The sequence below is a fragment of the Mastigoproctus giganteus genome, chromosome 5, assembly GCF_048544385.1.
Source record: "Mastigoproctus giganteus isolate SK-2022 chromosome 5, ASM4854438v1, whole genome shotgun sequence".
Taxonomy (NCBI): Eukaryota; Metazoa; Arthropoda; class Arachnida; order Uropygi; family Thelyphonidae; genus Mastigoproctus; species Mastigoproctus giganteus.
In genome coordinates this window covers 147,891,084-147,914,186 of record NC_143579.1, presented here as the reverse complement: position 1 = coordinate 147,914,186, position 23,103 = coordinate 147,891,084, and the positions used below count along the sequence as shown (strand labels likewise).

Genomic DNA, 23,103 nt, shown 5'->3' with positions numbered 1-23,103 from the left:
TAAGAAGTGGAGAAAAGTCCGAAATCTGGTTCAGGTATAAATCCAGGTAATCAGTATATGGCTGCATGTAATGGCTGCACAGTGCACCACTTGATAGATTTAATTCAAATTTTGATAGAATACATTGTCACGTGAATTAGGAATATGTACAAAATTTCAACCTTATGCCTCTATTAGAAGTGACTGAAAAAGCAATCAGCAGATTTGATGACAGAGCCAGTGACTTAATATAAGGTATATAAAAAGTATATGCTTATGAAGAAAAGCAAATTCAGCAAATCACAGCATCTAGAGACTAGGAATCTTCAAGGAGACTTGACTAAGGTATTTAAAAGGCTTTGAACGTATCGAGTAAGCTCAATGCTAATAGCATCCTTCCTTTTGCTCAGATAATACAGAAGATACAAATAACAACAACTACCACCACCACTAATTTCAAATCGGCCTTGTGAACAATAAATATTTTTCTGCTGAGGACAAGCAGGCTAAATGATACTACTTCAGGGTTAAAAGCAACACCCCTACATGTAAAGAAATTTTTAAACTTTTAGTTTTAATTTGGAGAAAAAAAAAAGAATTTTTAAAGGTATTAAAATTTTTATCTTCTAAACTGTTCTACAACTTCAGGTTATCTGCCACAGGTATATTCCTACATAAATAAAAATCAAGACTTACCATATGATCTATTTTCAGTTCCTTTTATTTCTCTTTAATTTTTTAATGCCCTTAAAAGTTTGTATTAAAAGGAAAACTTTTATGGACATTAAAAAATTTACAATTATGTTTCATTCATATAGTTTAATGAATGCAATGAATTAGAAAAAAAAAAATATATATATGGTGAGGGGTAAAGAAAGTAGAAAATAAAAATATCTAGGAGTAATTGTGCAGTCAGAGTTACAAAAAGATACAAAGTTCTCAGAGCAGCACATACAGACTGCCAGGATATACAAGAATTTTGCCAGAATTTGGCAAAATTTGGACTTCTTACTGGCCAAACTAGTTTGCCACTACTGCACTCTAGTGCTGCTCACTCAGTAAACAGATGGTAGGTGTTATTAGTCTGAAGTAGAAGTTGAGAACGATATAATGATGACAGGTAGGCGTGAACACAACAGTTGATAGTATCCTTTTGTCCTAATGAACGTTTGCCATAATGGTGAAAGAAGTCAGGTTACCCCCACTTGAATTCCATGGGAGCTTGAACCCCTCCTGAAGTGGAGAGAGTAACCTGACCTTTTTTCTTTAGAATCATGGGCAGACTAGTGGATAAATTGTTTATTAACAAAAAATAAATATTTTATTACTGTATTTTTATTTTGTTGTTATTTTCATTTATTTAGCAACATTTCATTTTTCTCTACAAATTTCTTCCATCTTTAAAAGATTCGTCGCTAATATTACCAGCATACCGTTCATTACAAAACTAATTATGCACCATTCTTTACTCATTAATATACATCATCACGCCAGTCAATGACTAAACCAATGTTATTATCAATTGTGTTCATGCACCAATCAATACATTGTCTGTCACGCCTACCCGACAATCAATATATCATTCTCGACTTCTACTCCAGACCGATAATACCTACCGTCTGTTTACAGGGCGAGCATCACTAGAGTGCAGTAGCCGCAAACTAGTTTGGCCAGTAAGAAGTCCGAAGATTGTCGTGGTTCTTGTGTTGGCTTTCTTTACCTTAGCCAAATTTATCTTCCAAACTGTTCTACAGTTCCAGATTATCTGCTACAGGTATATTCGTATATAAATAAAAATCAAAAGACCTACCATCTGATCTATTTTCAATTCCTTGTATTTCTCTTTGTTTAATAACTTCTGAGTATATAATGCTGCAGTTCTGTGAAAGAATATAATCCACAAAAGCTGAGTAATCAGTCTTACAAATAATTTCCACCTTTTCAATATGTTCATTGCTACATTCATCTGTCATCTAAGAGAAAAATCAATATCAATTTAATATAACAAATGATGTGCCTCAAAACAGCTGTATCATTAAAATTAACAATAAAAGAAGCAGAAGCAAAAAAGAAAATAATGAGGATAAACATTAATATATATCTACAGTGGTATAAGACTAAAAACACTGTAACAACCATAATCAGATACAAGATAAATAAAAGATGAGTACTCTCACAAATTTATAGGGAAAAGGGTCATTGTTAACTAGAGGAACAATCAAGTATAACAGTGCATTAGCATTAGTAGAGGCATATGATGCAAGAAAGCAAGCTTATGCAGCATCAGCCAAAAAAAAAAAAAAAAAAAAAAAAACCGCTCTCATTTCACCAATCTGTTCTTTCCAAATACCTATCCAGCTCAGCTTTAAATTTATTTAGGCTATCAACTTCCACAACACGGGATGGAAGTCTGTTCCGCCAACCAACTACCTGCTGGCTAAAGGTAAACTTCCGCACATCTATCCTACATCTGTCTTTCCTCAATTTGAATTTATGCCCTCTCAGGTGATTATTCTGAGCAAGAGGAAGAATCCCATTAGCATTGGGCATGCTCAAACCATCATTCAAGGCTTTATACACCTCTATCAGATCACCTCACAGGTGCCTAGTCTCCAGACACTGTAATTTGCAAAGCTTAAGCCTTTGTTCGTAAGAGTACCCCTTTGTTCCATTCACTAATCTTGTTGCCCTTCTCTGTACTCATTCCAGCAGCTCTACATCCTTTTTGAAATGAAGCCTCCAGACCTGTATACAGTACTCAAGGTGTGACCTGACCATTGCCTTATACAAGGGAATAATCACCTCCTTATCCCTGCTAGAAAAATTCCTGTATATCATTGACAATACACCATGAGCTACTCTTGTGCAGCAGTGCAGCCCATCTGCATTTCTCAGAAAACTTCATATCTGCTTGCACAATTAACTCCAGGTGCTTTTCATTCTCTACCACTGTCAGTGTAGTACCACAGAGTTGATACATTGCTCTGGGGTTACTGTTTCCCCATATGTAGTACTTTACATTTTCAATGTTAAACTTCATTTGCCACCTCTCGGCCCATCTGCTCAACCTTTCCAGATCCTGTTGCAGCAGCATATCGTCAGTAATGTCCTTAACAACCCTGCCAACCTTTGTATCATCAGCAAACTTGGACATTAAGCTTGATATACCATCATCAATATCATTTATAAATACAGAAAACAACAATAGACTCAACACTGAAACCCGAGGGACTCCACTAATAACATTAGTTCACGATGAGCAGTGTCCATTAATTACCACTCTCTGTCTTCTCCCCTTCAACCACCCCTTTATCCATAGCAGATTTGCCTCCAATGCCAACACTGCTCCAATTTTTGCAGCAGTCTTCCATGTGCAACAGTATCAAAAGCCTTTCTAAGATCTAAATATATAATATCAAAGTTATTCCATGCACCCAGTTCTTTTGTGACTGCATCATACTATCCAATCAAATTGGTCAGGCAAGACTTTCCCGTAACAAAACCATGCTGTGTCTGAGCTGTAACTGAAGTCTTGTCTAGATGATCCATGCAGTGCTTCTTTAACCAGTGCCTCCATTAATTTTCCTGGAATAGAAATTAAACTCACAGGTTTATAACTACTTTTGATCCTCCTTTGTGAATTGGGGTCACATTTGAACATTCCAAGTCTATGGGGTGCCTCCCCTGAGTCCAAAGAAGCTCTCATAATTATGGCTAAGGGTTTGCTTACTTCCTTTGCTGCCTCCTTTAATATAACTGGATAGATCCCATCCACCCAGAGTGCCTTTTTTATGTTTATCCTCAACAATTTCTCCTCCACTTTCCTCTCAATTATTACAAAATCATCTAGCTCACTGCCAGAGTTTACTTCACCTCTGGCGTTCCCCTTCCTGAATAACTCCTCATGTGTGAATGTAGATGCAAAATGCTTGTTTAGTTTGTTAGCTACCTGAGCAGTATCCTCAACGGTTATACCATCAATATCCATTGGACCAATCTGATTCATCCCTTTCCTTCTAGAGGTTACATAGGTAAACTTTTCTGTTTTTCTTTACATCCTTTGCCAAGGATTTCTGATAATCTGCCTTTGCCTGCCTATTCTAATTTGTGACTTGGTTACAGACCAGCTTATGTCTATCATAGGCTTCCATGTCACCATTAAATTATATGTATCCCATGCATTTTTGTTCTCTGCCATATGTCTCATTAGTTCACCTGACATCCATTTAGGCCTAAACCTTGAACAATATTTCTTAGTTGGTATGTAAAGTCTAGTAGCTTCCAAGATAAATTCTTTGAATGCTTCCCATTTTGAATTTGCTGTTGGTAACATCATCAGTTGGTCCCACTGTATAGAATTTAAATACTGTCTCAGTCCATCGTAGTTGCCTTTACGAAAGCAAAAACCCTTCCCTTTACCCCTGATGGTAGTTACCTCTTTGAGTAAATCCCACTTCAGCACACTGTGATCACTGCCACCTAGTGGTTCATTTATCTGCAGATTCTTAATGCATGAAGAATTACTACTGATAATCAAATCAAGAGTATTACTCCCTCTAGTTGCCTCCCGAACATGCTGATGTAGAAAACAACCATCCAATAAATTCACAAAAGCCTTGCTTGTGTGTGAGTGACCAGCCCCCAAATTCCAGTCAATATCTGGGAAATTAAAATCCCCATTAAAAGAATCTCTGATTTACTGGCCCACTATTTCCCTGTACAGTTTCTTATTATTCTCATCAGAGTCATTAGGCCTATAGCACACTCCTACTCTCAATTTTGATCTCCCAATGCTTATGTCACACCAAACTGACTCGATATTGCACTGTCCAGCGATGTCGACTGGCTTCACTTCCTTGGATTTTATGTGTTTCTTAACTAATAGCATAACCCCTCCTCTCTTCCTATCCTTTCTGTACACCCCAAAATTCCAGTTCTGCATTCCATCTGTGTGACACCACGTCTCTGATATCCCAACAATATCTGCCTTTGATGTTTTGAGCAATACCTCAAATTCATCAATAAAATAAAACAAAACTAAATAAAATAAAACACCTTCCCACTATTCCATTTCTTAAAAAACTCCCCCCAGCTTGGGCTGAGGTGCAGCTCTTCAGATTCTCTCTTTTTTAAAATTAGATCAAAAATGGCTCTTTACTCAAAAACGGTTGCTGTTCCCCGCCCTAAAGCAAATACTCTTTTTTGAAATGTCAGGCATTGTCTGCATTATGGCAACTTGACTTGAATCAGTACAGGAAAAACTGTGCTACACCTGTGGGATACAGGGCCCTTTTTTCCCAACTTGCTCATGTTTCAAAGGAGGAGGCATAGCTATGTTCATTAAAGATGCAAAGACAATTTGTACACTGCTTCTAGCCAGACTCAGAAGTCTTACTGGTCACAATTAGGGTCAATGTCCTGCTAATCGATTTAGGAGTAATTTAGATCCCAACTAGTCCAGATGAGGAAACCGTCAACTCTGTGATAGAATGGTTCATGAATCGACTGCGTACATCAGCCAGTCATATATTTTGGGGCAATCTTACTCTTCAACTACATAACTTACTGGAAGCAATACTCAGAATGATCACCACTGCTGACCTAAAATTAATAAACAATTAACTAACCAGAAGGTAGAACAGACTCAATTTAATCCCAACTTCCAATTGTAACTTAGATTCTAAGCCTGAGACTATGTTCATTTAAGACCATGAGCTGATTGTTTTCTTTGTACCAGTACACAACTTCATTGTCCCAAATGTGAAAAATGAAAAAGGAGTAGTTTCTCCAAAATGTCTGAGTGTTGAGAAATGCTTAACTGCAGTAGTACAAAGCATTCCATGGAGCTCATAACAAACTGGATAAACACCGTTGCATTATATCCAAAAAATGTCAATATTACACCTAGGTCCAGGAAATGGTGGACCTCACAACTGAAGGCCTCTTTTACTCAAAAACAAAGCCAGCACAAATTAAGGAAACAATCAGGCTCTCCAGAAGACAGGGCATTATGCTCTAGAGCAGGCGTCTCCAACCAGTGATCTACAGGCCACATGCAGCCCCTGGACCACTTCAATGCTGCCCTCGGCCACATAGAAGTATTTAAATTTCAGAATAATCTGATTTCTAGTGGTTTCACAGAACCTTTAGCTATAAGTTTGGTAATGTGTATGGGAAGCGTGAAATAAGATATGAAACAGCCTGTGATCAAATGCAGGTGTTCCATTTCATTGTTGTCTTGTATTAAAATTTATTTTTAAAACTTGCATAGCACAATAATTTACTAATGGCAACAATCAAGTTTAAATTTGTTTAGGTTTCTTTTCTTTTCTTAAACTTCAAACACTCAGCAGCATTTATAATAAAGAATCGTTATGAGACAAATCAAATGTAACATATTGCATTGCATTATTGTCAGTCATAATCTCAGTCTTGTTCCAGTATTCTCTTTCTGTCTTGTGCTTACATTGTGCAATATAGAGGAGAAGGAACCTAATTCTGATAGTAAGGTAAGCCCTAACTCGAATATTTTCATTGATAATTTCCTTTAGAATCATATTTTTCTGTTCTTAAGATTTTAGTGACTTATGCAAATCGATAGTGAAACATTTTTAATCCCACTAGTAACAGTTATTGCTACAAGGTACTAAAAAATAGCAAAAGGCAATAGTAATACATATTGCTGTAGCTTCGTGCCTCATTTAATAATAGCTAATTAAATTTGCTCTACTTTTTCCATACCATTAGAGTTATGAGCAGTGCAGTTTAACAAATAATTTAATTATTGAAACACACAATGGTTTTTGATTTTATTTTTTCAGATAATCTCAAGAAGGTATAACAAAGTAATTTTTAAAGAACTTGATTTGGTCACATAAAATGACAACAAGAAAGCGAAAGTAAATGATGAAGGCTGTAAATTCAATGACAGTTGGAAAAATGAATATTTTTTTGTTTCACACAATGAAAAGGCACTTTGACTGATATGCCATGAAACTGTTAATAGTTTAAAATTGTTCAATATTAAGAGACAATATGAATCACATCATAAAGAGTATTCATCGTTTCATATTCATGAAATGATGAATGGAGATATGACAGAGAAAGCTGAATGCACTGAAAAAAATATTTGGATAACCAGCAAAGTTGTTTCAAAAAAGTTTTAAAAGGTAATTTGTCAGGTGTGTGTGTGTGTGTGCAAGCTACCTTGTGGCTAAGCATATTTATGAGAGAGGAAGGCCATTCACTGATTGTGAATTTATAAAGACTTGTGAAACAAGTCTTTATAAATTCACCATCATTTAACAGTAATGAAAGAAGTATGTCCTGATAATTTACAATGTATTCAGAATAGAATACAATGTAAATTATCAATGTATCTTAAGTTTATCAGCATCTACGAATACAAGCTGTTTGGAGGACATGGGAGATGAGCTCTATTCTACTTTGACTGAAAAAGCAAAAGAATTTCAGTATTTTTCATTAGCTCTCAATGAGAGCCTTGATATAACAGGTACCACTCAACTACTAATTTTTATTAGGCTATAGATTCCAAGTTTGTGATCACAGAGAAGATGCGTGCTCTTCAAAGTATGACAGATACTACAGCAGCAGAAAATATATTTATGAAAGTGTCTGAAAGTTTAAGGAACCTTAATCTAAGCTGGAATAAATTAAAAAGTGTGACAACTGATGGTGCAAGAAATATGGTAGGAGAAAAATCTGGGGTAGGTGCATGAATTAATGAAAAAATAGTGAAAGCTAATGGTACCATTCCTATGCAGTTTCATTATATCATTCACCAACAGGCTTTATGCAGAAAAAATTTAAAATTTAAAGGCACGATGAATGTTGTTTCAAGCATTAATTTCATCAGGCATTATGAACTGATTCACAGGCAATTTAGAAAATTTCTGTCTGAGGTAAATGCAGAATATGAGGATGTGCTGTATCACACTGAAGTTAGGTGGCTTAGTAGAGGAAATGTCCTTAAATGGTATTTTTCTCTTTGTCATGAAATTAACACATTTCTAACAGAAAAAGGAAAACCTCAAAAGGAATTTTCTGACTCAGAATGGATTTGGGCTTTGGCTTTCTTAATTGATATCATAGAGCATCTGAATAATTTAAATTAAGATTAAATTAAGATTACAAGACAAAGGAAAGTTTTACCAGATATGTTCACTGAGGTGAAAGCATTTGAAGGAAAACTGAATATTTTGGTGAAACAATTTTGTGCATTTCTCTTGCTGTAAAGAACTACAATCTAATGGAGAAACGATTTCCCATTCTTTTCTAGAGAGATACAGAGACACACTAAAACTTTTGCAGGAGGAATTCAAGAACAGATTTAAAGATTACCATATGCATGCAAAGGAAATATGAATGTTTCAGAATCTATTTGATGTATCCCCAGAGGAATCATCTGAAATCTATCAGATGGAATTAATTGACAAAAAGCAACAGACATTTTGAAGGATACATATAAGGAAAATATGTCTCTTGGATAATATGTCTCTTTAGCACTTCCTACAGATAGGTACACCAACTTAAAGTCATTTGCAGTGGGAATGTTCTCCACTTTCGAAAGTACATATATTAGTGAGTCAATGTTTTCTAAAATGAAAATGATCAAATCTAAATACAAGACTCGAATTTCTGATGAACATTTACATAAAATCTTAAGGTTATGTGTAACAAACATTGAAGTAGATATTGAGAAACTTATAAATAAATTGCAGCCTTAAGTGTCTCATTGAACACATGTAAAAATAAATTATAAAATATTGGTGTAAATACACCATAGTTAGCTCATAAAAATAAACTACGTTCGTAGTGTAAAGGCATCGATTTAATTGTATCTCATATTATGACTACCTTCACGAGTTACCATGTATTGCACTACCTCGAATAAGTAACGCTTCTCTAATAAAGAAGACTATTGTTACTTATTCTCAGTGGGCATCGCCACCCATATGGCACCATATCAAGGCTCGTTGGCCTATCGTCAGTCGGTGGGCAAGTCCCCTGGTGTTGCAATCATGCCAACCCAGTTGTGAAGTGATTCCACAATATGAGAAACCAAAAGGTGTACACAGAATAATACAGTAATAAAAATACACAGATTTATTTACACCGATTTTATAGTTAATTCATGCTCATATCCTATTATGCTTTGTGCATTTATATTTTTATTACATTAAAAAGAAATTTAATTTGTATTTGTAATAAGAAATGTAATTTTATGACATGGAAGAAGAATAACTTATTCAAAAATAAATATGTATATATCATGAATTTATTTTGTTATGTGTGTCATTGACTAAATGTTATTTATCTTTCAAGCAATATATCCATTCTTCACAATTATAGATGGACACAATTTGTTCATCTTTAGGTTAACATTACTGTATGTGAGTAATTTTTAGTGGCTGCCCTGCATTCTATTCTAAAGCTCAGAAAACAAATACAGGTCAACCATCACTAACACGGCCACCGGTAATCCCATTCCACTGCTAATTCGGACATAATTTCCGCGAACGTAATTTTAAATTTCTCGGGTCGCTGCACCGGCCTGCCGCTACTGTTTCGGTGGCGTTGGTTGCAGCATCAGCTGTTCGTAAACACCGGCAAGCCTTGTTTTTCTTGTTTTTAATAATAAAAATAGGTTATAATAGTAAAAGCAAGTAATAATAGTAACACCGGCAAGCCTTGTTTTTCTTGTTTTTAATAATAAAAATAGGTTATAACCTGCTCACATTTAGCCCCAGCCATGGTTCCAATGCATAAAGGAAGTGCCTCTCATGGTGTAAAGCACAAACACCGTACATTGTCCATAACAGATAAAGTTGAACTTCTGAAAAAACTCGACAACGGTGTATCTGTGAGAAGTTTAACTCTGCTTAACTGTAAATTCCAGCAATTTCTCTCAGTTCCTCTTATTTTAGTAATTTTCTTTTAGCCATTCCTTTTTTAGATTTTTTTTGTTTTTTACAACACACTTGTACAAACTTGTGGAAAAACACAACACAATATGATAGATAATACAGCGTGCTAACAAACTTGTTTTCACAAAATCTCTAACAATATTGACACTTATTGTGACATTTGAGAGTTTATTTTATCGCAATTAGTTTTATTGCTGTGCTCGCTGCACGTGCAATAAACTAATCACAAACGGCCTTCATACGTATGCCATAATAGCATCACATGTATATGGCAGACACAGCTTCTCAAGAAATAAAGTAACCTACTGGGTCAAAACATAAAAAAAAAAATAAAAATAAATGCTCTTTTTTTTTTTTTTTTTTTTTTAAGTGAAAAAAAAAGCTTAAAATATAAAAAAAATTACAATATTTATTTTAGAATTACTAATCAAATTATTTGCTAAATATTTTTTGGCCCCTGGGGAATTTTTTTCTTAAACTAGCTCGGCAATTAATATGCTAAAGGCAGGATGAGGTGGTTAGCTGTTGGGTAAACTGTATGTGCTAAAATAACCACCAGTGATCCAGCACCCCACAGGTCCCAACGCTGCCGGATTAGTGATGGTCAACCTGTACACAGAATTGTTTTTTGTAAGATCTGTGAAGAAATGCTAGAAGTGGTTTTTGTTGTGGTCCTCGTGAACTTTCAGATTGCAAATGAACCCATTGAAAGCAAAAGGTTGGGGACTCTTGCTCTATAGTACAGGCTGTCTTCGACAGCTGCAAACTGGCAACTATAAAGGAAGCATATGGATACAACTCTAAAGTTAGGGAAAAAAACCACATTTGCACTTCTCTGAGAATCTTCCTGCAAATTTAGATCTTGAAGACGGATGGATTTCATAGCTCTCTCTCGCTCTGCAGAATTCGATTTAACTACCACTTTTTCCTTACCACAGAACCAAAACAGCTCAACACAGTCCAACTTAACAGGTAGCAGATAATCTTTGTCATAAATTTCATTCACACTATGGCAATTACAGGAAACGATGCAATACTACAACTTATCATGAAATGTCCTAGTCCATTCATTGTTGATCCACTGTTAAGTATATTCAATGCAATCCTCTCAGACCATGCATCTCCTCAAACGTGGAATAAATACTCTATCAGACCATCACAGATGTCATGCCCACAGCACCCAAGCACTTCAAGCCTACATCAGCTTTGACCCTACTCAAAAAAACTGGAAAAAGCAAGTCTACATGTGTTAACAAAGCATTTACATCCATTACAGCCTATATCATTACATACTAGCTAACTGCTCTGTTACAAATCTCCTGGTGATGTCTAACAAGTACTAGACATGGGAAACAGCAACCCCAGAGCAACGTATCAACTCTGTGGTACTACACTGACAGTGGTAGAGAATGAAAGGGACCTGGGGGTGGTCGTGCAGGCAGATATGAAGTTCTCTGAGCAGTGCAGACGGGCTGCAAGAGTAGCTCATGGTGTATTGTCAATGATATATAGAAATTTTTCTAGCAGGGATAAGGAGGTGATTATTCCCTTGTATAAGGCAATGGTCATGCCACACCTAGAGTACTGTATACAGGTCTGGAGGCCTCATTTCAAGGATGTAGAGCTGCTGGAATGAGTACAGAGAAGGGCAACAAGATTAGTGAATGGAACAAAGGGGTGCTCTTACGAAGAAAGGCTTAAATTTTTGCAAATTACAGTGTCTTCAGACTAGGCACCAGCGAAGTGATCTGACAGAGGTGTATAAAGCCTTGAATGGTTTGAGCATGCTCAATGCTGATGGGATTCTTCCTCTCGCTCAGAATAATCACCTGAGAGGGCATAAATTCAAATTGAGGAAAGACAGATGTAGGATAGACGTGCAGAAATTTGCCTTTAGCCAGCGGGTGGTTGGTTGATGGAACAGACTTCCATCCCTTGTCGTGGAAGTTGATAGCCTAAATAAGTTTAAGGCTCAGCTGGACAGGTATTTCGAACAAACAGAGGGGCGAAGTGGAAGTGGTTTTTTTTTTTTTTGGCTGATGCTGCATAAGCTTGCTTTCTTGCATCAAATGCCTGTACTAATGCTAATGCTAATAACCTCACACTCAAAGCTTTTGATAATAAAGCAGACTTAGACATTCCCATTCTATACACTGACCTGGAGGCAGCCTTGGACAACAATGTCGAAACACTTCTTGCACTGATTGAACTATTTTTCCACCTTCAGGAAAATATCCTGGCCTTCATAAGATCCTTACATGCAGAACTGTAACCTCCTCAGGAAAAACAAATCAGTCTACACTATAAAAATAACTGTTGGAGTGCTAAAGGGAGATGTTTTTGTCCATATTGCTTATCTCAGCTGTCATATAGCTCATCACAGCTGTATTACTATTAGTAATGACTACATGGTGCAAGAAAGCCTATGGCTTATGCTACACCTGCCAAAAAAAAAAAAAAAACCCCCGAATAGAACAATGATAAAAAAAAATAAATAAATATATAAATAATAATAATTAATAAAAGAAAAGGAAATTAAACCTATCATTCTATGCGCTTCCCTGACCCGAAGGTACTATCCACATGACCTTTGAATTTCACCAAACTGTCAGCCTCTACCACCCATATAGGCAACTTATTCCAATAATTTATAACTCGCTGGCTAAAATACGACTTCCTGCAGTCCAATCTAAACATTCCCCCCCCCCCCCCGTAACTTGAATTTATGTCCCCTAGTTCTAGCATCATTTATAATCTTGAAAATTTTGTCCTCATTCATTTTACTGATGTCTCTCAGAGCCTTAAACACCTCAATCAAATCTCCTCTAAGGTGTCTAGTTTCCAAACTCTGCAACCCACATATTTGAAGTCTTTCTTCATAAGGACGCCCTTTTGCCGATCTCACCAGGCGAGTTACCCGTCTTTGCACCCCTTCAAGAAGCTCGATGTCTTTCTTTAGGTGCGGTCTCCATACTTGAACACATTATTCCAAGTGTGGTCTAACAAAAGCCTTATATAATGGGATTATCACGTCCCTATCTCTACTTGCAAAAGTTCGATAGATCATCGATAGGACACCATGGGCCTTCCTTGCAACCTGTTTCCAATGCTCAGAGAATTTCATGTCTGACCGTATCGTAAGACCCAAGTCCCTTTCCTCCAGTACTGGGTTTAGTTGAACTCCACCAAGTGAATAAGTTATTTTGGGATTACTATTTCCCAAGTGTAATTGGATTAAAGCATAGCTGCCATTGTTGGATTAAAGCATAGCTGCCATATTTCTGACCATTCCTGAAGTCTATCTAGGTCTCTTTGAAGAAGCTCGGCTTGACAGTGATCATTAACTACTCTATCAATTTTAACATCATCTGCAAATTTAGACATCACGCCTTCTATTCCTTCATCAATGTTGTTTATGAAAATTAAAAACAACAGTGGTCCTAATACTGATCCTTGGAAAACCCCACTTCTTACATTAACCCAATCTGAGGAATAGCCATTTATCACAACCCTCTGCTTCCTGCACTGAAGCCATCCTGCTATCCATCTAAGGATTTTCCCAGTGATTCCAACCTGTTCCAGCTTATAAAGCAACCACTCATGTGGGACTAAGTGAAAAGCTTTGCTGAAATCTAAATAAACAATGTCGAAATTATTCCCTAAATCCAGCTCGTCAGTGACCCTTTCAAAATGACGAACCAGATTTGTTAAACATGATTTTCCCTTTACAAAACCATGCTGAGTATCCTTGAGAATTTAAATTCGATCCAAATGATCCTGAATTCCACCCTTGTTCATTGCCTGGATGATTTTCCCTACCACTGAAGTCAGACTGACAGGTTGATAATTTCCCACTTCACTCTTAGAGCCACCCTTATGTATGGGAGATACATTGGCACTTTTCCAATCCAACGGAATCTCCCCAGAGTCTAGTGATGCTCGCATAATTAGCCTCAATGGTTCAATGCACTCACTTGCCGCATCCCTTAAGATTATAGGGTATATTCCATCAACGCCAGGAGCCTTACTGGCCTGTAGGCTCAAAAGTTTTTTCATTAAATAATCTTGCGAAATTTCAATATCATTAATTACATATTTTTCAACTTCGCTCCCACAATTTCCCATTGCCACAAAAGGTTTTTCATTTATAAATATTGATGCAAAATAACTGTTGAGTTCATCTGCAATGGCAGCTGGTGTATTTAATACTATCCCCTTTCCCTTACGTAAAGGTCCGATCTGGTTTGTCCTGCTCTGCTTGGCATTTATATATGTGAAGAATTCCTTATCCCCTCTCTTTGCTCTGTTTGCTAGTGATTTCTCATAAACTGCCTTTGCCTGCCAAACCTTTTCTGTAGCTCTATTACAGATCATCTTGTAGCTGTTATAGGCTTCAGTACTTTTTATTGCTCTGTAACCTTTCCATGCCACGTTTTTCTGCTCAAGTAATGTGGCAACTTCACTATTCATCCAACTTGGAACCCTCCTTGTGAAGTATTTTTTTAATGGTAAATACACATTCAAGGCATCTGTGATTGTTTTAAAAGCATACCACAGTTCAAATGTATTCATTCTCTGTGCGATATCTACCCAGTTAATAGAGGCCATGTAGTACCTTAAGGCACTGTAATTTCCTTTTCTGAAATTAAAACCCATTCCTTTGCCTTTTACTACTGCTACCTCTCTCATCATCATTCACCGTAGAACTCCGTGATCACTGCCTGCTACTGGTTCCTCTACTGTCAGCCCTGTTATGTCATCTGATTCATGGGTGATGATGAGGTCTAGGATATTCTTTTCTCTAGTACTTTCCCAGATATGTTGATACAAATAACAGTCATCTAGTTGATTTAAAAATTTTGTTCCCCATGTCGAGTTTCCTTCCCATTTACTCCAATTAATTAGAGGCAAATTGAAATCATCCATAATCAGTGGTGAGCTATAGTGGACTCGCGAGAGCCCATTTTTTTTTTTTTTTTTTAAATTTGCGAGCCCATTGTTGAAACAATCATTTATTTTACAAATGAAATCCTGAATGCAATTATTGAATATCCAGAGCCGAAACTACGGTGGGCCCATTCCCAGCATTTTAAAATTGCTTCGTTTTTGATTTAATTAGTCAGACCTCTGTTTAACAAACTTCTTTATAGCAAATTTTTTTAAATTCCCCCTTGGTAATTTAAAATAGTTTCCGTTGAACGAAGAAAATTTCCATGTAACGAACGGATTAGGAGAGAGAACTTTGTATGCATTGTTCTCACCTCTGGCCTTTAGATAATTAGAAAGTGCAAATTAAGGGTGAAAGGGATTACCGTTTCACAATGTTAGTGGTGTCCGTAAAACCTATGCAGTCACATACTGAGAAGTCGCGGTAGTCAATATGCTCAGAGGATTAAGAAGATTCCGACACGGATAATAGCCCCTGGTCAACCTATGTTGTGGTTCTCCTTTACTTGAACAAACGACATATGTTTTTCTGAGAAGTGTGTGATGCACGCCTTCCAGTAAATGTCTCCTGTCTATGTTTACATGGTCACAGTAACTGAATATGCGTGTGATTCCGACATTTTGCACAGTATTCAAAGAACTAGTGATAGTAGGAAAGTAGGGGGGGATTGAGGCAACTAAGATATATAAACTTTACGGAGATGAAATGTTGACAGATTTTGAAACTTTGTCGAGCCTTTTACTGTGTAGAAAATGTTCTAAAATATAATGGCATATAGGCAATATTAAAAAAAAAACTATATCACTAATCTCCAAAAAACTAGTGCAAATTAACACGTTCGCTGCCGGTCATGAGGCAGCATGCTATCGTCAATAGACCAGCACAGAAGGCGGAGACTATCGCCAGAAGCCGACTGTGTTTCCATAACGAAAAAGCTTGAAAATTGGTAATAAGGGATTGTTCGGTATACGATATCAATATTTAAGTGTCGTATAAACAGTTTCCAAAAGATTTGGAGGTTCACGCGCCAGCGCGTGATAGGCACTGTAGGTCAAATTTGGCTTTAAATGCCGAATCACGCGCTGGCGCGTGACACAAAAACATAATAATGTAGTTTCTAAATAATAAAACAAAAAACATGGTAACATTAAGAAATACGTTTTATTTCATACTGAACCACTACAGATTATAAATACTATGTGTAAGAATGTTACTTATGAATAATTTTCGCACAATCTAAGCAATAGCCGGGTGATCCTTCACAAACACTGCATATATAGATTGTATCCTTACGTTTCCCTTCAGAATAGCAACGTTTGCATTGCTTCCTCAATATCTTTCCACCTTTTCTTTCTTCCCATGGTTTGAGCACATGTTCCAGTTCAGGTACATCATGCACAGTATGAGGGAGATCAGATGGCTGTTTCAATAAAGATCTGATCACTGATAAACGGAAGTCATAAAGTTGCACCTTGTTATGTGAATATTCATTATAGATATGGTGTGCATTGATCATTATTAGTTGCAAAATATGCATAAATATTTTTGTAGGCCACCTAATGGTTTTCCTTTCGCAAGGATAATAGGCAAGCATTTGACCTTCCTTGTCAATGCCTGACATAAACCTATTATACTCAATTATAGGCAATGGTTTTGACTTCAGTTCGCCTCGTTTGTTCTGCATTTCCACCATATCATTTTGGTATTCTGTAGATATGTAACTGACATCTCTTCTGTCCTTCCACTTAGCAATCATTACACCATGGGCACACCTTGATAAAGTTTCCCCTTTCTTCAGCTTTTTTTCTCGAACCTCTTTCAGAAATGTTTTCCTATTACTTCTGATTGTCCCAGTACAATGGGTTTGTCTGTCAGCGAGACACTTAGCGAGTTCATAGCTATTGTAATAATTGTCCATAAATATGCTATGCCCGACATCTAACATCCCATCAAGTAAGTTCATGACGACTTTTTGTTTGTTTGTTTGTTTTTTTAGGAGCATTAGCAACTAAGGCCATATTGCTCCGGGAAATGCTGTGGTCATTCCCTGACCTTTCCGCATCTTCCGTATTTGGTGGTGACGGGCTCGAACCCCGGTCTAATCAAGAAGCATGTGCTACGCACTGCTGCTCCTTCCCACCTGGCTATGGAGGTGCCTACGACTTTTTGTGCATGTCCTTTTCCACCAGAATCATCCAACATACCGGTATACCCTTGAAATTTGATAAGCATGCCAGTAGGCGTTGTGATCATATATAACTTCATGCCGTACTTATGGCGTTTGTTTTGAATATACTGTCGAAAAACAAGCCTTCCACGCCACAATATCATAGACTCATCTAAGCTAATCTCACGTCCTGGATAATATATTTCCGACATTCGTGCATTGAACAGATTCACCATTTTTCGAATTTTATATAGGCGATCCCGTGGACATACCTCTTTCTTTTCTGGATTTTTTTGCAAAATGCAAGGCCCGCAGTAATAATAAGAAACGATTCCTGCTCATGTTATCTGCGAACACATGTAATCCGAACAGCTTATCTGTTTTCCAATAATCTTGTATGCGGTTCAGTCGAATGGTTCCCACATGTAAAATTAATCCTAAAATTAATCAGCATTTCATCTCTAGTGGTGTCCTTCCATGCATTTATTTGAGAATGTTCTTTATTTTCTCGGGGAAGAAGTATTTATGAGCATAAACATTTGTTTGTGTAATTATTTCATCCAAGATATTGTCGGTAAATAAATGACGAAAGTAATCTATTGGATTATCACCTGGCACGGGTTGTAGCAAAGACTCGGATTTTGTGAAACGAAACTGTTTCATCGATGTTGCGTCATTTTCCCACATGACGTTTTCCAACTTACCGGGATCCTGCAGTGAAAGTGTAGCCTCTTCCACAATATCTTCTTCATCTACACTTTCCGAATGAACCTTTGGAGGGATAAAATCTTCGTCATCGTCGTAACTGACGTCACTGGGATATACATCAGATAAATCCTCCAACATCTTTGCAATTTCTTCATCTGTAAGGGATTTTTTATATTGCACTTTTCTTCTTTTTGGGCACGACTGGCCTGCTAAACTGTCATCTGCACAACTCACATTACAAGGCTTTTCCGCACGTCACGTAACAAAATATTCAACACCACATACAACTACATATAGTTTACACCCTTAACTTGACACCGAAACAAATATACACAGCAGAAACACAATGCCAACTGAAGTTGACAACTTCATACAAAAGTCTAATGAATCCTGCGCGTAATTGGCTACTGGGTAATGATGCCACATCCCACGCCAGAGCGTGATCGGCTCTTCTACACTGCTGCGCCATCACGCGCTGGTGCGTGATCGGCAGCGAATGTGTTAAGGATGATTGCTAAAGAACTTGAGGTGGAAACTAAAGATCGGTTGTGTGTTCGGGCCACGATGAGTAGCTTTTAGCTTGAGGATGGCAATTGTGGGTTGGAGGAATCATCCCACTTTGTGCAAACATTTTGAATCAGAAGTTAAATATTCCAGATTATTAAATCGACTTTTAAATTTGGAATTTCTTAACAATTCAGCACTAATGATCGACATCCTGCAGGGGCTCTCGTACCTTTCAGAAGCTTTACAGAATCACAATGGTAAAAGCACATGAATTAATTATTCAAACTATCAGTGCTATTGCTAATTTGAAAAATTCTGAAGCTAAAATTGAGAGCATGGTGAAGTGGAAAGAATTTGAAGGAATCAAATTCGAAAGTAAAAAAATTACCTCGTCACAAGTTATTAAATGCATTGTTTTATCCTTTAGCAGTTAAATTTAACATTAGCAGTTAAATTGTACGTTTAAATAAATACATAACGACTTAGATTACAAACGTAATATAATTAATTATATTTAACATAATTAATAACATAACATAATTAATTATAATTAATTAATAAATTAATAGAATCATGACTCAGACCAGAGCAGCAAAGCAAAAGGCTCAAGCTAATGGAAGTGCTGTGGCTCAGAGCAGAACTGAGGGGGGCAGTTGTTCTCTGACTCACAGCCTTATAAAATGCACTGTTTGCTTGATGTTTGCAGAGGGTACGGGACATGATACTGCCAAGGGGGATGTCTTTGTGTGTGCGCGATGCAAGGAGTGTATCGATATCAGGCACCAACTCGGCGTTCTTGTGGGCCTATATGAGAGCTTGAAGGACAGGGTGGATGCCCTCGAAGAAACTAAATTGAGGGGCCCATCAAGCTCTCAGCTGCCCACATCAACGCTAGAGCTTGCACTTGGGCATCGCGTGACACAGAGGCAACCCCCAAGGCAGAATGCGCTGGTCCCGAAGGAACTAGTAGTTGTTGGTGACTCTATTGTCAGGGAAACGGGGAACATGCTTTGTAAAAAAGATAGCTGGAACAGGACCAGGGTATGTCTGCCAGGGGCAAAGGTTGATGACGTTGTAGAGCGAATATCATCTTTTAAGGGCACAAAAGGTGATATAGTTGTACACGTTGGCACTAATAATATTAAGAGTAGGAGACCGGCAGAATTACTTAACAAGTACAGGTCACTGTTGAACAAAAGCCGAGAATTAGGGTTGAATTTGAAAGTGTCTGCAATTCTGAACAGACACGATAGGAGGGAGTATATGATGAGAGCCTTGTTGATCAATTCGGCCCTGGAAAGATTGTGCAAGGCTCAAGGGGTAGAATTTTTTTCAGCCTGGACTGTACTTGTTAACAGGAGAGATTGCTTCTACAGGGATGGGATACACTTAAATAGAAAGGGTGCAAGAATATTTGCTGATGCTATCGAGGCAGTGTTAGGTGGGTTGGAAAACTGCTAGCTTGGGGGGAGACAAAGACCAATAGATTGACAGTAGCCACTGGCAGAGGTGAAAGAGATTCTTGCATTGCTTCTATTAGAATGAGCAGAAGCCTGAAAAACAAGATGCATGGTATTTCAGAGACTGCTGGGAGCCATTGCGGTACAAGTAAACACATGGGTTGTGTTAGGGTAGCTAAGAATAGAAACAGGTGCAGGTATACTTGCGTGTACACCAATGCTAGGAGTTTAGTAAATAAATTCGATGAATTTGAGGTATTGCTCAAAACATCAAAGGCAGATATTGTTGGGATATCAGAGACGTGGTGTCACACAGATATAAGGGATGCAGAACTGCAATTTGGGGAGTACAACGTCTACAGAAAGGATAGACAGGATAGGAAGGGGGGAGGGGTTATGCTATTAGTTAAGAAACACATAAAATCAAGGAAGTGAAGCCAGTCGACATCGCTGGACAGTGCAGTGTTGAGTCAGTTTGGTGTGACATAAGCATTGGGAGATCAAAATTGAGAGTAGGAGTGTGCTATAGGCCTAATGACTCTGATGAGTATAATAAGAAACTGTAGGGAAACAGAGTGGGCCAGTAAATCAGAGAGTCTTATAATGGGCGATTTTAATTTCCCAGATATTGACTGGAATTTGGGGACTGGTCACTCACACACTAGCATTGGATGATTTATTTATTGGATGATTGTTTTCAGCATCAGCATGTTCGGGAGGCAACTAGAGGGAGTAATACTCTTGATTTGATTATCAGCAGTGATTCTTCATGCATTAAGAATCTGCAGATAAATGAACCACTAGGTGGCAGTGATCACAGTGTGCTGAAGTGGGATTTACTCAAAGAGGTAACTACCATTAGGGGTAAAGGGAAGGGTTATTGCTTCCGTAAAGGCGACTACAATGGACTGAGACAGTATTTAAATTCTATACAGTGGGACCAACTGATGATGTTACCAACAGCAAATTCAAAATGGGAAGCATTCAAAGAACTTATCTTGGAAGCTACTAGGCTTTACATACCAACTAAGAAATATTGTTCACGGTTTAGGCCAAAATGGATGTCAGATGAACTAATGAGGCATATGGCAGAGAAGAAAAATGCATGGGATACTTACAAATTAACACATGACACAGAAGCCTATGATAGATACAAGTTGATATGCAACCAAGTTACAAAGGAGGTTAGGCAGGCGAAGGCAGATTATGAGAAATCCTTGGCAAGGGATGCAAAGAAAAACAGCAAAGAGTTCTTTACTTATGTAAACTCTAGAAGGAAGGGGATGAATCAGATTGGTCCACTTGATACTGATGGGTCAACTGTTGATGATCCTGCTCAGGTAGCTAACAAACTAAATGAATATTTTGCATCGACATTCACACATGAGGAGTTATTCAGCAAGGGGAATGCCAGAGGTGTATTCAACTCTAGCAGTAAGCTACAGAATCTTGAAAGAACTGGGAGTAAAGTGGAGGAGAAACTGTTGAAGATAAACACAAGAAAGGCACCCGGGGTGGATGGGATCTATCCAGTTATATTAAAGGAGGCAGCAAAGTAAGTAAGAAAACCCTTAGCCATAATTATGAGAGCTTCCTTGGACTCAGGGGAGGTACCCATAGACTGGAAATGTGCAAATGTGACCCCAAAGGCTGACACAAGTAATTATAGACCTGTGAGCTTAACTTCTGTGCCAGGAAAATTAATGGAGGCACTGGTTAAAGAAGCACTGCAGGATCATTTAGACAAGACTACAGTTATAGCTCAGACACAGCATGGTTTTGTTAAGGGGAAGTCTTGCCTGACCAACTTGATTGGATACTATGATGCAGTCACAAAAGAACTGGATGCAGGGAATAACTTTGATATTATATACTTGGATCTTAGAAAGGCTTTTGATACTGTTGCACATGGAAGACTGCTACACAAATTGGAGCAGTGTGACATTGGAGGCAAATTGCTGCTATGGATAAAGGGGTGGTTGAGGGGGAGAAGACAGAGAGTGGTAATCAATGGACACTGCTCATCGTGGACTAATGTTATTAGTAGAGTCCCTCAGGGCTCAGTGTTGGGTCCATTATTGTTTTCTGTATTTATCTTGATATACCATCATCAATAAATGATATTGATGATGGTATATCAAGCTTAATGTCCAAGTTTGCAGACGATACTAAGGTTGGCAGGGTTGTCAAGGACACTACTGACACTATACTGCTGCAACAGGATCTGGAAAGGTTGAGCAGATGGGCTGAGAGGTGGCAAATGAAGTTTACATTGACAAATGTAAAGTACTACACATGGGAAACAGCAACCCCAGAGCAACGTATCAACTCTGTGGTACTACACTGACAGTGGTAGAGAATGAAAGGGACTTGAGGGTGGTTGTGCAGGCAGATATGAAGTTCTCTGAGCAGTGCAGACAGGCTGCAAGAGCAGCTCATGGAGTATTGTCAATGATATACAGGAATTTTTCCAGCAGGGATAAGGAGGTGATTATTCCATTGTATAAGGCAATGGTGAGGCCACACCTAGAGTACTGTATACAGGTCTGGAGGCCTCATTTCAGAAGGATGTAGAGCTGCTGGAACGAGTACAGAGAAGGGCAACAAGATTAGTGAATGGAACAAATTGGTGCTCTTACGAAGAAAGGCTTAAGTTTTGCAAATTACAGTGTCTGGGGACTAGGCACCAGCGAGGTGATCTTATAGAGGTGTATAAAGCCTTGAATGGTTTAAGCATGCTCAATGCTGATGGGATTCTTCCTCTAGCTCAGAAAAATCACCTGAGAGGGCATAAATTCAAATTGAGGAAAGACAGATGTAGGATAGACGTGCGGAAATTTGCCTTTAGCCAGCGGGTGGTTGGTTGGTGGAACAGACTTCCATCCCTTGTGGTGGAGGTTGATAGCCTAAATAAGTTTAAGGCTCAGCTGGACAGGTATTTTGAACGAACAGAGGGGTGAAGTGGAAGTGGGGTTTTTTTTTTTTTTTGGCTGATGCTGCATAAGCTTGCTTTCTTGCATCAAATGCCTCTACTAATGCTAATGCTAATGAGTAATTACAGTCCTAATAGCTTGAATCGGTTCCAATGTTATGCAGTCTCTGATTAAAGAAGTAATGCAGGACCATATAGATAGGAATGCAATTAAATTGCAGTCTCAACATATATCTGTTAAGTAGTGGTCTTGCTAACCAATTGATTGGATACTAGGATGCAGTAAGAAAGGAACTAGATGCAAAAAATAATTTTGATATCATATACTTGAATTTCAGGAAAGCTTTTGATATTGTTGCACATAAAATATTGCTGTATAGATTAAGAGCAATGTGGCATTAAGGGCAAGTTACTGCTATGGATAATGCGATGGTTGAGTGGGAGAAGAGAGAGAG

At 37.8% G+C, this 23,103-nt stretch overlaps 1 protein-coding gene across 1 annotated transcript in view; it reads right to left on the bottom strand.

The window, feature by feature from the left end:
- Positions 1–23,103, bottom strand: part of LOC150085758 (uncharacterized) — a 321,980-nt gene that overhangs the window by 197,226 nt on the left and 101,651 nt on the right. Inside the window, exon 6 of the mRNA XM_090374684.1 lies at positions 1,790–1,952. Coding sequence (XP_090230810.1) covers positions 1,790–1,952 — 163 coding nt within the window. The remainder of the gene's footprint in view (positions 1–1,789; positions 1,953–23,103) is intronic.